The 16268-nt window shown below is 39.1% G+C and overlaps 1 protein-coding gene across 3 annotated transcripts in view; it reads left to right on the top strand.

Moving 5' to 3' along the window:
• The first annotated feature begins 615 nt into the window (after window positions 1-615).
• The window catches only part of LOC121695372 (transmembrane protein 164), a 73787-nt gene continuing 58134 nt past the window's right edge, over window positions 616-16268 (top strand). The window contains exons 1-3 of one of the 3 annotated variants that reach the window (XM_042076144.1): window positions 619-1652; window positions 10890-10939; window positions 11703-11769. In XM_042076144.1, the coding sequence (XP_041932078.1) occupies window positions 1218-1652; window positions 10890-10939; window positions 11703-11769 (552 nt within the window). In that variant the 5' untranslated portion in view covers window positions 619-1217. Of the gene's footprint in view, window positions 1653-10889; window positions 10940-11702; window positions 11770-16268 lie in introns of all 3 variants that reach the window. The other 2 variants (XM_042076141.1, XM_042076143.1) reach the window with 2 other exon arrangements.

The raw sequence follows: 16268 nt of genomic DNA, 5'->3' as shown, positions 1-16268 counted from the left end.
TGATTGACTCATGTGTTTTTCACTATGACCCCTTAGATTTGTCCAATACACAAGAGACAGCTGGTCTCTTCTAAGATAGAGAGGCATCTCTCCCATCTCTACCTGGACTGCTGCCACTGGCGTGGTCTTAATTGCCCCACAGCATAGCTTCAAACCTTGGTTCTGAATTACATCTAGTTTCTTAAGTAATGTTTTAGCAGCAGACCCATACACTACACACCCATAGTCAAATACAGATCTCATCAGCCCTGTATAAATGGCTTTTAAAGCAGGTCTACTTGCTCCCCATTCAACTCCACGCAGACACCTCATCACATTCAACACTTTCTTGCATTTCTCAATATTTTTTTGTATATGCATTGTCCAAGTTAATCGTTTGTCAAACCACATTCCTAAATATTTGAAGAATTCCACTCTTTCTAAATCTGCCCCAGATAATTTGATTTTAACATCTTCATTTATTTTCTTCCTAGAGAAGAATAAAGTCTTTGTTTTATCTATTGAGAACCTAAACCCCCATTGAAGGGCCCATTCTTGGACTCTGTTCAGGCAGTGACATATTCTACCAATGAAAGAGTTAAATTTAAAGGGGGCGGGGCCAATATCATTGCAAGTTTTTTTTAACCGTGGCCCTGAGGCTACTGAATCTACATCGCCAAATCCAAATAAACAAGACATGAAGGGGTTGTGACTTCAAATCAACTGTGACCGATGAGATGTACAGGAAACCTCAACGGCAACTGCTTCCTGTGCAACATAACCGTCTTGCCAGTGAACAAATATGTCGGACTGCCGGGTCTAAGAGTTAGCCAGCCACGTAACGTTAACTCATGCCCTATGTTTTATGACTGTTTTTAAAACGCCTCACGCATTTTGATTTTAAGTCCTAACTATAACCATCTGTAGATTACAATTTGATGACAAACGTCGCTTTCAATTGCCGATATTATAGCTAGGTCGACTCGCTAGCTTAGTTTGCTATGTAGCCTAATAACTGGGCGAGGTAGCGTCTAGGGAGAGGGAGATCCCTTTCCGATTACCTGTTTAATTGTGTGTCTAGTTTATCAATCACTTCGCATCTCTCTGCTATGTAGCGTATTTTACGCTGATGGTCAGCATGATCTCAACTCTGTGCACATTTTTTGTTTTGTTCCGATTATCTCAGACAACTAGCAAATGTTACAGCACGTTGTGAAGCCACAACTAAATAGCAGTTCATGTTTCGACAAGAAGTTGGCGTATTGGCTTTCATTCCGTCGTGTTCTGACCTTTTCCAATACGAGAAGAGGAATATGTCTCGGTACAATATTTATAGCCTACTGGATTGGGTGTACGGCGGCGTGGACCCTAAATTTGAAGGGAATGGAGGCCCAGAGTGTGCAGCTTTCATCACGCGTCAACAACGTTTTAATGAGAGCATGGTCATAGTTATTTTATCTATTGCAGAGGTTGTTTTGGCTCTCAAAAAAATTAACTTTGCTAAAGAACACAATGAAATCAAATATGGGCGAAACAATAAGGAAGACAGCCTGGGCAAGAACCTTCTCTTGGTAGCACTTTGTATGACGTTTGGAGTGGAAGTCGGATTTAAGTTTGCAACCAAGACGGTCATATACCTACTAAATCCTTGCCACGTTGTCACCATGGTGCAGGTGAGATAACCAACTAGATGTTCATCGTTCTAATACATTTCACTTGAGCAAGACACATAGCCTATTTGTTTTTGACCTAAAATCATAATGCACATCTCAGTTTGAAACTGTAGGCCAGTGTTTCTCAAACTTTTCCAGGCCAAGGACCACTACATAGAAAAAACTCACAGACCACCTAGCTAAAAAACAGTAGACCTACTTTAACAATATTATACAATAGGCCTACTCATTGAACCACCTATTGTCTTTGCACCTTGCTTTTTGTGTCAGAGGATTCATATAATTTAAATATGATTCATTTATCAGGTCATAATGAACCAGTCCTACTGTTGTGTAGCTTAAGATGTCCGTCCACATCATCAAGATACAATTGAATGGGGGTCCTCAGAAAAAAATCTCTCCCACAAGGGGACCCTGGTACCAAAACCAAATCGAAAACCCCAGTTCTATGCACGTGCCCTATACCTAGCTCTGCTATTTTTGGCTAAAACACTGGTAGACTTTTTTGATTTTGTAAAAGTTACCAAGACACTGCATGGATACTGCATTATCTGGATACTGCATTATCTGATAAACTGTTATTGCAAACAAATAATACTGTTTACGGTGATTTCTGAGGCCTCTGCCAGCAGTGCACTAGTCTCCAACATATATGCTGTATCAAATGTGAGTGCACCTTCCAACACAGCACTTCCCCATCGAAAAGTATCCAACAATGGGCAAGTGTTTTCTGAGGGCTAACAAGTTAATAATAAACATTATTATACAGCTCTTCACAATGCTAGTAGAACACTTCATTGACAATATCTAGAATACGGTCAGAAAAATCTACCGAGAAGTTTGAACATTTGAGTATGGAAAAAGTATGGAATTTTGAAATGGGTCATTCCACGTCAATTGAACCAGGGCCCACGCACTTAGGTCTCAAAAAAAAAAACTGAAAAAACACAGACACACTGTAAAATTACTCTTATGTAAGATCAGTACTTTCCAAGATACAGCCAGTTTTACATAAGAGTAATTTTACAGTGTGTCTCCTGGATAACGGGTACACCTGGTAATTTTTTCAGATTTTTTTGAGACCAAAGTGTGTGGGCCCTGGTTCAATTGACGTGGAATGACCCAAATGGAAAATGTGTAGGAACCCTGTGTTTGGATTTACATATAAGTTGGTTCAACATTGCAAACAACTATTATATTTTACCATGTCTGCACGTGGACCAATTAGGATAGCTTGCGGACCACGGTCCCCGCAGCACACTTTGAGAACCACTGCTGTATAGGGCTGTCACTTTACGTTCGAAAATCGATTGCACAATCGATTGGACCAACCAACACAAGTTTCGAAAACTAAAATAGGGAATCGATTTTAACCAAATATGTACACTATTAATTTTAAACGAATTAAACAAATGAAAAAGATAGATGTAACAAAACTCACAAACAAGCAGAAAAATAACAAAGAATTCCGAAGTGCAGTAATCATTGCGAAAGCTAAAAATAAAATTCCCATCAATTTCACGCACCGGAAACAGATGTTTCAATCGGCTGCTGTGCTGCTGGTGTTTTGCCAAAAAATTGAGGAAAACGCGATCAACCTGTGCGACATGAGAGATACGAGTGATAGGCCCTAATAACTTGGAGTTCGATATGGAAGCACTTCGGGGTTTGGAGAAGGACAAAGCGGTATGCAAACTGTGAGTTCTACGTAGGCAACATTTGTTTGACATTTCTAATTGTAAACGCAGCCACGTTGAAGCCTGCAGTAATGTTTTTCACCGATGTTATGGCAGTCCACTCTGCTTATTGTTTTTCGAGAACGTTGCACTCCTGTTTGTCATTGTGCACGAAACTTCACGCCATTGTGCGTCTTCAACTTTACTTCCTTTACGTTTGTCCTAATGCCTGTTAGTTGTTCGTGGATTGGCCTATATTTGGCGTGAAAATTGAAACGTCTTTAGACATGAAAAATCGATTTTACAATCGATTCAATGAACAATTATGTCTCAAGAATCGAACAGGATTTTTTCACAAAAGTGACAGCCCTACTGCTGTAGGCTACCATATTGCCCGGTTATTACAGTCAGGTTATTCATGGAAATTGTGTAAAATGTGTTATTTATTGTTTTTTAAACTTAAAATACAATCAGCTATCACTTAATGAACATAAATTGAACTATTTACTTGAGCTTATCTAATCTTTATCTGACATATTATTGACATTATCTTAAAAGACCACCTAGGCCTACTAGATTTGATTAGATTAGATTCAACTTTGTCACTGCACAAGCAAACCACTTGCACAATGAAATGCAGTTTTACATCAAACAAGAAGTGCAAATAGTTGGCTAGATGAAGTGTTTGAAGGCTTGTTGAGTAAGTAGTAGTACACAAACTGTTGAGGCCTTACAAGTTATAATCTTAAATAGTTTGATGAATAATGTAATAAATACACGTGTAAACAGAAGAGGGCCATTTAGACCTGAAGTTTATAGTCACAGTCCTGGCACAAAGAGCAGTGTGTAGCCATAATGTAAGAGGGGAGTGACGTGCCCTGGCTGAGATGGATGGGCTATTACTGAGTCTTGAGAGTTCAGGGCTCGTATTTACAAATATTTGTAAGGCTAAAAGTAGCTCCAAACTGGTGGATTTAGGAGAACCTTTAGCCATGACTTTAGGACTTCTATTTTTTTTTTGTCTAATAGCATTTTAGCATTAAGTTTAAACGTAGGACCTACGTCTGGAACAGCTTAGAAGTAGTTGAGAGGACTCTTAACTCAATAAGAAACACAAACATTTACGATTGTATCATTCAACATGGCAAAGTTTTGCTGTGCACATGCAAGATCCCTTACAGGCGAGGGAATAATTATACATTGTAAGGAAGTCAATAACGCCACCACCAACAATCAAAACCAATCATTATCAAGATTAAGTAAACTAAAGATGAGCGACCACGCTCGCTCACAACGTAAATCACAACGTAGTCAATTTTGGAGACCAAACTCTTCAATTAAGTTGTATGCTGGCATAAGAAGCCATATCTCTAAGCTAACATTAGAATGCTGTTAGGTTGGTTGAGGATAGCATGTTATAATATTACAGCTGCTTGTCAATATCACTAGCTACTCATTCAAGGCAAGTATAACTAGTGCTAGGCGGTATACCGGTCTTCCTGAGCCGAATTAGCACCGGTGTGGAATTTTCACATTCTGGCACACCGTTCAGATATAACGTTACTAGGGGTGTCACGATTCTCAAAGTCCTCAATTCAATTTAATTTTTGATTTTATAGTCATGTAAGGCTAGGCTTTCACACCAATCCCGATTTACAATTTTAACAATTTTTCCTTATGTAAAAACAAACTACTAATGACATACTTAAAGGAATTATCCGGAGTAAAATGCACTTTAGATCAATTTACGGATGATTGGGAGTACATACGTTGAGTTGACATCAAAATCATGTCATTCGGATGTGTTTTGAGAGTTTGATTTTACCGTTTTTAGTCAAAACTCGTTAGCCTGTTAGTGACCAGGGCATGTCATTTCGCTGCTACAAAACGCTATTTTTATACCTCTTCTACAGTTCCAAACAACATTACACTTACGTGGTCCCTAAAGCCAAACCGAAGTATCCCGAGGTCTTTATGTGGTCGTATAGAGAGTCCAGAATGAATTTCATCAAGCCAGTACCTTTCCGGAAATGTTGCTGCTGCAGCTGCAGCTGGCATCGTTAGGGGTCGATTGCCGAGTGTGGAGTAACACGCTCTGGAAATTCACAATTTCGTCGCCGTTTTTTTTTTTTTTTTTTTTTTTTTTTTTTTTTAAACATAGTCCAGTATTTCTTTCGAAATTGAAATGAAGTTGTATGCAACAGCAAACCCTAGCTTACTAACAGGTTGGAATTTTGAAATGTCACGTGACGTGATGTAGTGCAACAACGTGATGCAATCGACTCCTACAGACTTTCCCCTAAAGATGCTAGCTTGGGATGGGTGCTTGCGTTTAGCGACATAGCAGATCTAAAGTCCTAAGGGAGACAACCTACACGCTGATTTTATTAAGTGGATAGGCTATGCACGTGGGGACTCGCGAGCAGTTAGGGGCATCATTTTTTTATGATTCCCGAAACCCCATTCAATCGTGCATAGGGATTTTTTCTTACGAACTGGAACATGCAAAAAGGTAATGAACACATACAAAATGACGGTAGCGTCTATCACACTCTTGGTGAGTGACTCAGTTACGTTGCTTAAGTAGCCTAATTGTTTGTCAAGTCGCACATGTCTAGGCCATCATAGGCTACATTAGCTGTATGGCTTCATTCTCCAACAAAACAATGCCATAGGGCTCTTGTTGTAGGAGGTTTAGCACTTACTCTGAGTTAACTTACCCAGGGTTGTCACTAAACCACATACTTGGAATACCCCCCAGAGCAAGTAATGGTGAAGGTGCCTTTTCCTCATGCAGTTTTTGTGGCACATATTTGGGGTTCCATGGATACAATTGTTTGAATGTTTTAATGAAGACCAAAAAATGTGCTCTAACCCCAAACAATAACCAAGGTGATCATCAATAGAAATATGTATTGATTCCACCTGGAAAGGTAAATCTGCTAAACCGGCTCATGGATGGATTAATTTGGATTTAGTTTCTACAATAAGTAAACTGAGAGATGTATCTAAAATATGTATCTAAAATACATAATTAGGAATATATGGTGCATTAGATGCTTTTATGGAGATTATTTTGGAGTTTTACTAGCTAGTTACAATACCAATTCAAATGATCGGTTTCATCATCAAAATCTCAGAAAGTTTAAAGCTATTGAGCTACCAGTAATTATTATGTTACAGCCATAAAAATGGCATGCTGTATTTTTTTATATAAAGGAACAATTTGAAGGGATACGAGCATGACAATTGGAGGTACAATAATTGGAGGTACAATAATTGCTCAGACAAGGTTCAGTCATATGATGCCATTGACAATGACAAAGCAGCAGTACAGCAGATGTTAAGGATATACACAACACCTCCTTCTCAAAATGTAGTCAAGGCAAAGTAGCGTTTTACAATAGACTAATTGTAAAATATTTTTTTCAGCATAGATCATTTCTATTAGGTGTCCAGAACAACATACTAAAAGTCCTAAGAAATCCTAGTTGAGGAAATATGTTAAATTCTCATCAATTCGAGATGTGTGCCAATAAGGCCAGGCAACAATGCACCCCAATAGGGCTATTTTTTTCCTTTACTCCTATAAAAATGAAACTTTACACAATGAACATATCCATGAAAAGTGAATTTTAATATGCAAATGAGCTATACACGAATCGAATAGGCTTAATTTTTTCCTTTACTCCTACCACAATAAAACTTGACATAATTCAATTCAATTCAAGTTTATTTATATAGCACATTTCAAATGGCATACACAGACTCAATGCGCTTTTAGAAAAACATTATCAAATAGACATTTAAAACACATTGATGGTAAAATAAAATAAAAATAAAAAGTTAAAATGGTAATAGAAATAAAAGTTTCTGATAAAAATAATAAAAATGAGTCGCCACACCAACTTGGAAAGACCTTACATTTTAACCAAAAGCTGAGGCAAATAAATATGTTTTCAGTCTGTTTTTAAAAGAATTCACTGATTGAGAAGATCTCAGTTCAGAAGGTAGGAAGTTCCAGAGTGTAGGGGCATAGTGACTAAAAGCACCATGAGCGGAACTAGTATTTATTCTCGGGATTAAGAGGAGACCTTTGCTTGAGGACCGTAGGCATCTGGCTGGAGTATATGCAGTTAACATATCAGAGATGTATGATGGGGCTAAGCCATTCAATGATTTAAAAACAATAAAAAGTATTGTAAAGTAAAAGTATACATGAAGATGAACTTTTTTTTGTACAAGTTTCTTTTGAATATGCACAGCTATTCAGCTGCATGAATTTGAATATGCATGAGCTCCACAATTTGCATCGGCAGAAACACCATTCATATGTATGACCAATACATTGGCCCTATCTTCATCCAATCATCCTACTGCCAATGGGTTATGGCAATGCTGCTTTTAGACTGGCCTCTAACCTGAAAACTGCCTGGTCTGGTAGTACCTGCCAGGGGTATAACCCCCGCCGGTATAGTCTTCAGGGTCACAGAGGCATACACGCCTCCCCACCACGACAAGGTAGCAACAATAGGGGAGGGTTTTTTTGTGTGTTTTTTTAAAAAAAAAATTTATTACATTTTTATTTGTAAAGTTTTTTTTATGTTTGTTTTTTTTTTAAATCCAGTGTGGATCCTCGACCCCTTCTCTATTGCTCCCTATATCAGTTCCTAGTTTGTTCTTTGCTTAGTTCTTCCGCTCTGGGTCATATTCATCTATAAATCAGGCAACTGCGAGTTTGTGCAGCTAGTACCATGACATTCTCTGCAAATGGCAGTGCAAGGGAGTCCATGTATTTTGCATGTGCATCTCTTTGTGCTGTAGTCTTTCTTGCACCTACAGTGGACTTCATCTAGTATTTCTGGTTTCACTCACACACACACACACTGTATCTGTTTCCATTGTCTGAGGCCAACCTTCTCCACGTAAAAATAATATATAGAATTGTATGACACACACACACACACACATGCATACACACACGCACGCACATGCATACACACACACACACACGCACGCACATGCATACACTCACACACACGCACGCACATGCATACACTCACACACACGCACGCATACACTCACACACACACGCACATGCATACACTCACACACGCACACACACTGTATCTGTTTCCATTGTCTGAGGCCAACCTTCTCCACGTAAAAATAATATATAGAATTGTATGACACACACGCATATGCACGCGCACACACACACACGCGCATACACACACGCACGCACATGCATACACTCACACACGCATATGCACGCGCACGCACACACACACACGCGCATACACACACGCACGCACATGCATACACTCACGCACGCACATGCATACACTCACGCACACACACGCATACACACACGCACATGCATACACACACACGCACATGCATACACTCACACACACGCACGCATACTCGCACGCACGCATACACTCACACACACACGCACATGCATACACTCACACACGCACACACACTGTATCTGTTTCCATTGTCTGAGGCCAACCTTCTCCACGTAAAAATAATATATAGAATTGTATGACACACACGCATATGCACGCGCACGCACACACACACACGCGCATACACGCACGCACATACACTCACGCACGCACATGCATACACTCACGCACATGCATACACTCACGCACATGCATACACACACACGCACATGCATACACTCACACACACGCACGCATACTCGCACGCACGCACACACTCACACACACTCACACACACACACGCACATGCATACACTCACACACACGCACACACACTGTATCTGTTTCCATTGTCTGAGGCCAACCTTCTCCAAGTAAAAATAATATATAGAATTGTATGACCCACACACACATATGCACGCACACACACACGCGCGCGCATACACACACGCACGCACATGCATACACTCACGCACGCACATGCATACACTCACGCACACGCACATGCATACACACACGCACACACACACACACGCACATGCATACACTCACACACACGCACGCATACTCACACGCGCACACACACTCTATCTGTTTCCATTGTCTGAGGCCAACCTTCTCCACGTAAAAATAATATATAGAATTGTATGACACACACACGCACGCACATGCATACACTCACACGCACGCATACACGCACACACACACACACACATGCATACACTCACGCACGCATACACTCACACACGCACACATGCATACACTCCTGTGGAGTGGGTAAGACTGTTTTTAGTGGCAGGCACATACTGATGACTTGCACTAGCTTAGCACCTGCGAACTCTGCAACTAGAAGGACGGGAGGAAACGTGTTGAAAACGGTCTCCACTGATAGTTATCACACTTGCTAACTTGGAAATGAGGTCCTATGTCCAAAATGCTGAACCACCCCTTTAAGGTCACTATAAGTCTTTTTATGGCAAGTGACCCAGGTAAGTGCATGTGGCAAGAGACTTCTGATACTACAGTACATAGGCCAGTCATTACTTCTATAATCATAGGGCAACGCTTTGGGCGATCGCGATGTTCATAAACGAAACAGGCATGAGAAGGGAGATGATTTTCTGACGAGTCAACAGCGAAACCGACTTTGCCATCGTTGCGCAAGTTGCCCAATTTCTTGCTAGTTGTTAGACAATATTTTCTGTCTCTAGGGATGGCCAAAATTAGTCACTAAATCTAGCAACAAAGTCACTAAATTGGCAACACTGACTGAAAGTGACTTCGGATTGACTTCCAGGTCACAGAAATCGGAATAAAAATATATCAAAATCGGTTTTGGCCCTGAGGCCGTTCTTTAAATGTTATACTTTTGATCTGATGAAGGGCTTGAGTGGGCCCGAAACGTCACGGTAAATAAACTATAACTTGGGAGCATATACTGGTGTTGCGGACTTTTTTCCCCTCTCTCTATACTTTTGATCTGACCATGAAATCAAAAGCCTGAAAAACAAAGCGTTATTTGTTTGCTTGTATCACATTCATAAACAAATAATGAAATAACAAGTAATTATTAGGCGGGTTGGCGGGTGTTCATTTAGAACCCTGCTTGTAATCACAGGTATCTTTGGCTGACAGCTTCAAAACTGCATGCAATTTGAAGATCATTATGACACCCTCTGAATGCATGCCAAATATTGTGGAATTCCGTTCATGGGGGGCCATATCAGCTCTCACTCACTCACTCACACGCACACAGTACACATGCACGCATACGCACACACATTCACACACACAGGCACGCACACACTCATAGGCACGCAGGCACATGCGGACACACAAACACACACACGTACACCCCAATACCCCCCCACACATACACCCACAGAGAAGCACACATACACAAAAACAAACACGCCCTATGCTCACTCTCATTTACATGTAAAAGTTGGGGATGGAGTAGGAGACAAATTGACGAGCGTTATTTTTTTTGTGGAGATAATGCAGCACTGAGCAGCGGTCATATTTTGTACCGCTTTGCAGTACATCTAGTTGTATTTGTATTTATTTGTCTCTCTTGTATTTATAACTCTCCCTGATCTTTTTTCCAGATCTTCCTCCTAGCCTGTCCACCTTGTAAAACGGCTATGATCATTTTCAGGTCAGTATCATAATGTTCTTTTGTTGAGGAATAGAAAAAAACTTTAAGCAATTGAATACTACTAATCCGAGTAAATCACTAATTAATGTTTACAATTGTCATCTTTTCTTCAGCAATGTTTGGTTGACTATGGTATAATGTTTCCTTAGGTAGGTAGTAGGGGTGTCACGATTCTCCAAATCTTTGATTTAATTTTCGATTTTTGAAGTCACGATTCAATTAGATTTTCGATCTTTCTTTAATATTACTATTATGGCATTCCTTATGTCGTTTGCTCTTTTTTGGCTTTTTTCCTATTCTGTTTTGGGGGCTTTTATTTTGAAACCGCTTTTTATTTTGAAACCGTTGTAAACAGAACAAACATTAAACATAGACGACATGAACATAGTGAAATGAAACAACACAGAATGATAATTTGATTGTTTCAGCACACTCCTAAGAGACCCAAGGTTAGTGTTCATGGAATATGCTGCTATACGCACTTATCAATGTGCATTTTATACCTTAGCCTAAAGTAATTTGGATTGTAATTAGATAATCTTTTCACTTGTTAAGTTGAGTAAGTTGGTATTAATTGACATGAATGAACGACAAAATACTTCCACACCAGAGTAGCAAGACGGGCTTCGATTTCGGTCGGTTGATTTTTATTTTTTACTGGCTGCAGCCGAAAGTTAGAAGAGCGTGTGTGTATTTTTGCGTCTTGGTGGACATGACATTGGGATTGATGCAAGATCTCGTTTGGATTCTACTCTCTATGTAGACTACAGGTCCACATGCTAAATGGAGCCCTGCTGGCCCTTCTTTTTCCGGTGGTTAACACCAGGCTGGTGAGTATTAAGCTGTCTTAATATAAAGAATCCTATCAGTACAGCAGGCTTGTGCAAAATTCAGAATTTTGACTTATTATTAGAGCTTTTAACATTCATTGCTTGGGGAAAACATTTCCTGTTAATAGAAGGTAATGTGTACACATTTATTCAAAATTATATTATTTATCGAATATATGCAATGCAATTATAGCTAACGTATACTGTAAAGCTTCATTGTTAAACACTACACTTAAATTATGTAAATTAATTTCTTAGAATTTAATTGAATTCTACTTCCTTTAATTTAAATTCCAATTGTATTATTGTCATTCTCAATTCAATTCAGAATTTTGCACAACCCTGCAGTACAGGGTTATTGCCAGACTGCAATCAGTCTGGACAGGAATATTGTATTTACCACACGTAGCTTTCATTACAGTAGTAAAAAAGTTTTGATGACTGAGTGCCAATTTAGGGAGCCTGCTTTGCATATGATTGAAGGCTGTGCTGTAGCTTTGAAAAGTCCTTTCTAAAGAGCCATCTCATTCTACGATTCTTTAATACCTTCCTCTTGGCCAAATAATCAAAAATAGAAATGTTTTAGCCATGCAGTAATAATGATAATAATAGTAATAATAATCTTCATTTATAGTGTTTTTCGAAAGCAAAGTTAATTAAAGTGCTTTACATAAATAAAAGAATGAACAGGACAAAAAACAAATGTCTATACAAATAAGACCAATACAAATAAGACCAGTGTTTCCCCTAGACTTTTTTCCAGCAGTGGTGCTGTTAAGGCTCTGACACACCAACCAGACGGCCGACCGTCGGCAGAAAAGGCAGTCGGCTGGTCAGTCGGCTCACGTTTCCCCGAGTCAGTCAAAAAAGTGCCTTGGAAAACACCGAAGTGATGCCGACTTGGGGGTACGTTCTGCGCGTGCGCAACACGTAATGCATCTCCATAACAGCACATGCTACGTTCTGCGTGTGTGCGAAATACCAAGAGTTACCAAGATTAATCATAAAAGGATTCGCCAATGGAACGAAATGCCACTAGTTTTGGACTTCTCTGATTAAAGCAACACCAAAGAACTTTCCCTCTGTCGCACGCACGCTATTTGTGTATCCAGCACTGGCTTTGCAAATAACGATGTCCACAGACAAGGTAGAATATGTTGCACGATTTATGAAAGTACGATGTATTGCGACATCAGATGCAAGTCAAATTTGTAGTTTCTTATGTCTCATTCCATCGAACTACAGATCCGCTACCCGATCTGGCAAACTTACATAGTGCGGTTATAGCCGATAGAGGGCTGTGAAGCGAATGCAGAAGTGCCGTTCACCCTGTTACAAGTTGATGAACCACTGAAACGAATTATTATTTTAAGGTACAAAACATTATTTTAAGGTACAAAAAACTCTTTGGTGTTGCTTTAAGCAATAAGAAAATATAAATATATTGTGTACTATTTTATTGTCATCGCTTGTGTGTGATGAAACTTTCGGACACGGAATAAATACATTTTTTTTGCCCGTTAACCAATCTAGCTAGCTAAACGGAAAGTAAATGGGAACGGCTAGTGATGTTCGCTAGCTAGCTAGCAGCTAAGGGGTCTAGAGCCTTTGAGTCTAGAGCCTTTGAGAACAGGTGATTGTTTGTGATCTGTCTCAGCAAAGCTCTTGCACAAAGTTATTTTTCTCTTTATTTAGTTTGAGAATACAATTTCAATGTTGGAAAGACGTGGCTTGTAGAAAACCGGTTCATATCTTACATCGCTGAATGTACAACCCCAACACAGAAAAAGTTGGGACGTTGTGTAAACTGCAAATAAAAACTGAATGTCACAATATACAAGTCTCATAAACCCATATTTAGCAGCAGAAAGGACAAAGACAACATATCAAATGTTGAAAATGAAACTTTGGACTATTTCATGGAAAGTATATGTTAATTTTGAATTTGATGCCAGCAACATGTTTCAAAAAAAGTTGGGACAGGAGTATGTTTACCACTGTACTGCTTCACTTCTTCATTTAACACAATTCTGTAAATGTTTAGGAACTGAGGAGACCATTTGTTACAGTTTTGAGAATGAAATGTTGTCCCATTACTCCCCGATATAGGATTTGAGTTGCTCAACAGTATGGGGTATTCTTAGTCACGTTTTTCATTCCATTATTTTCAGGCCATCTTAGCACCTGGACTCTTCCTCTATGGAGAAATACTATTTAAATATGTTCAGAATTCATTTTGGCATTGTTTTCCTGAAATATTCAAGGTCGTCCCTGGAAAAGACATTACCTGGATGGTAGTATATGTGGCTCAAAACCTGTATACATTATTCAGGATTGATTGTGCTTTGCCAAATGTGCAAGATGCTAATGCTGTAGGCACTAATGCTCTTCCACACAGTCATAGAGGTTTGGTTTCAAACTGAGCGCTAAAACAAGTTGGATAGGTTGAATACTTGGATAGGCCCTCTCCACTTTAGCCCAGGTGAGTCAATGATTTCCAAAATGAATGGAAAACTTTGATTGGTCTAACCACAGGACCTTTTTCCATGTTACCTCAGTCCATTCTAAACAAGCTCAGGCCCAAATAAGAGGGTGGCATTTTCTGTATCATGTCTCTATACAATTTTAGCTGTTACAATTTTGGCTGTAGTTTTTGAACTGAGTATCAAACTGGGCACATAGACAATGGTTATCAGAGGTTTTCCTGAGCCCATACAATGACCGGTCTGGAAACAGGTCTGGTGTTGATGGTTGTTGTCATCTGAGGTCCAAAAGATCACAGATAGTCCTTGGACCCAAAATATAGCATACCGGTACCATCTGGGTGGGCAAATTCTAGTTGTGATTTTTTTTTTTTTATACCTACACATCCCTAGTTTATGTTTTGATATGATAGACCTCTGAGATTGGTAGCTTTTTAGTGGTTATCACCTAATGAAGTAAACCACCCCCCCAAAAAAAATCGCTTTTTAGACACCTGGTGCATGTTCTGGTTGAAGCCATGGTTAAGACACTTGTCAGTGTTGTATAATATTGAATTGGTATCATTTTAAAGATTTATATCCTGAGCTTTCATTCAAACACATTGGTGAGGTCCTCTAATCAACACAGAGGACACTGGAGTACACTAACAAAAACACAACATTTTTCACAATTTCTGCCTAAACTTTACACCTTCTTTATGCCCTGTGGCATCAGAGAACATTTAGATACACAAAAGACAGAACCTGAAATACTCTCAGGACTCCAAGGATTCAGGAAATGTATGCTTTACCCATACTACTTCATTGTTGGATGTGATTGTAGGGCTAAACCAAGAAGGATGATTTTGGCCAAAATTCCGCACATGGAACTTCATTGGTTTGTTAGGTAGATGTGTAATTGTGTTTCTATGGTCATGCCAAGTGTAAATGTAACATTTTGACCACAGCTATATCAGGTAACCTATGTAAGGTAGTTAAGTGTATAAGTTGGTAAGTAAGGTCAGAAGTTTATAACAATGTGGTTTCCACAGGTAGGCTTTAAATAGGTAATATGTGTATAACCATGTTGTTTCCACACCAAAGTTACATAAGGTAAGTAAGGTAGGTAAGTGTATGACTATTTTTGTTTCCATGGGTGTAAAAGGGGAGTATGCCAAGTAACTCCAAGGATTCAGGAAATGTATGCTTTACCCATACTACTTCATTGTTAGATGTGATTTCAGGGCTAAACTAAGAATGATGCTTTTGGCCAAAATTCCGCAAATGGAACTTCTTCCTCCCCTAATGTATCAATTTTCCATTTTGTATCAACTTATTTCAACTGTCATATTTTGTTGTGACCTCCACCTCTTCCCTGTTTCAGATATGTATCTGTCTATGTCTCATTTTATAATCTTAAAAATATTCCCACACCACCCCAAGGACACAGTGGAAACTTTTGTTGTGATATTATGGTGTGTCATGAGACTGTGGCCAACTTACATGTTTAACTTATGTTCTTTTAAATAGTTTAGCATATAAGCATCAACTGCTAACTAATAGATATAGCTCTTAATTCATACTTCTAACTCTCACAGGAGAAACACACAGAGAAGGCATATAGTCCATGCCCTGTACACTGTTGTGAGAAATACACGAGAAGTCATATAGGCCATGTCCTGTAAACTGTTGTTATCCTGCAGATGTGATTATTTTGAGACTGTAATTTTGTAGTTTGGACATTGTTTAGCTGTTACTATGTGATTAGTTATTCTTCATAAGGGAAATGACAGTGGCAGCAAAACAGAAGTTATACAATAATAAAAAATAGCAATAACATAAATTATTGCACTTTTTTTCAGATTAATGTACACAATATAACTGTCCCCTTATTCCCAACATGCCTACGGCTTAAAAGTAGGGGAGAACAGGAGCTTTAATTTATAAAGAGATTGTAAGAGACTGAAAGCCTACATCTGTCTCCTGTTACATGTAGTCACATTTTAAGCCCTGAACAAAATCCTTTGGAATTTTTTT

This window comes from Alosa sapidissima, chromosome 21 (genome assembly GCF_018492685.1).
Source record: "Alosa sapidissima isolate fAloSap1 chromosome 21, fAloSap1.pri, whole genome shotgun sequence".
NCBI lineage: Eukaryota > Metazoa > Chordata > Actinopteri > Clupeiformes > Clupeidae > Alosa > Alosa sapidissima.
The sequence above is the reverse complement of the archived record's forward strand: the minus strand, read 5'-3'. Positions and strand labels throughout refer to the sequence as shown.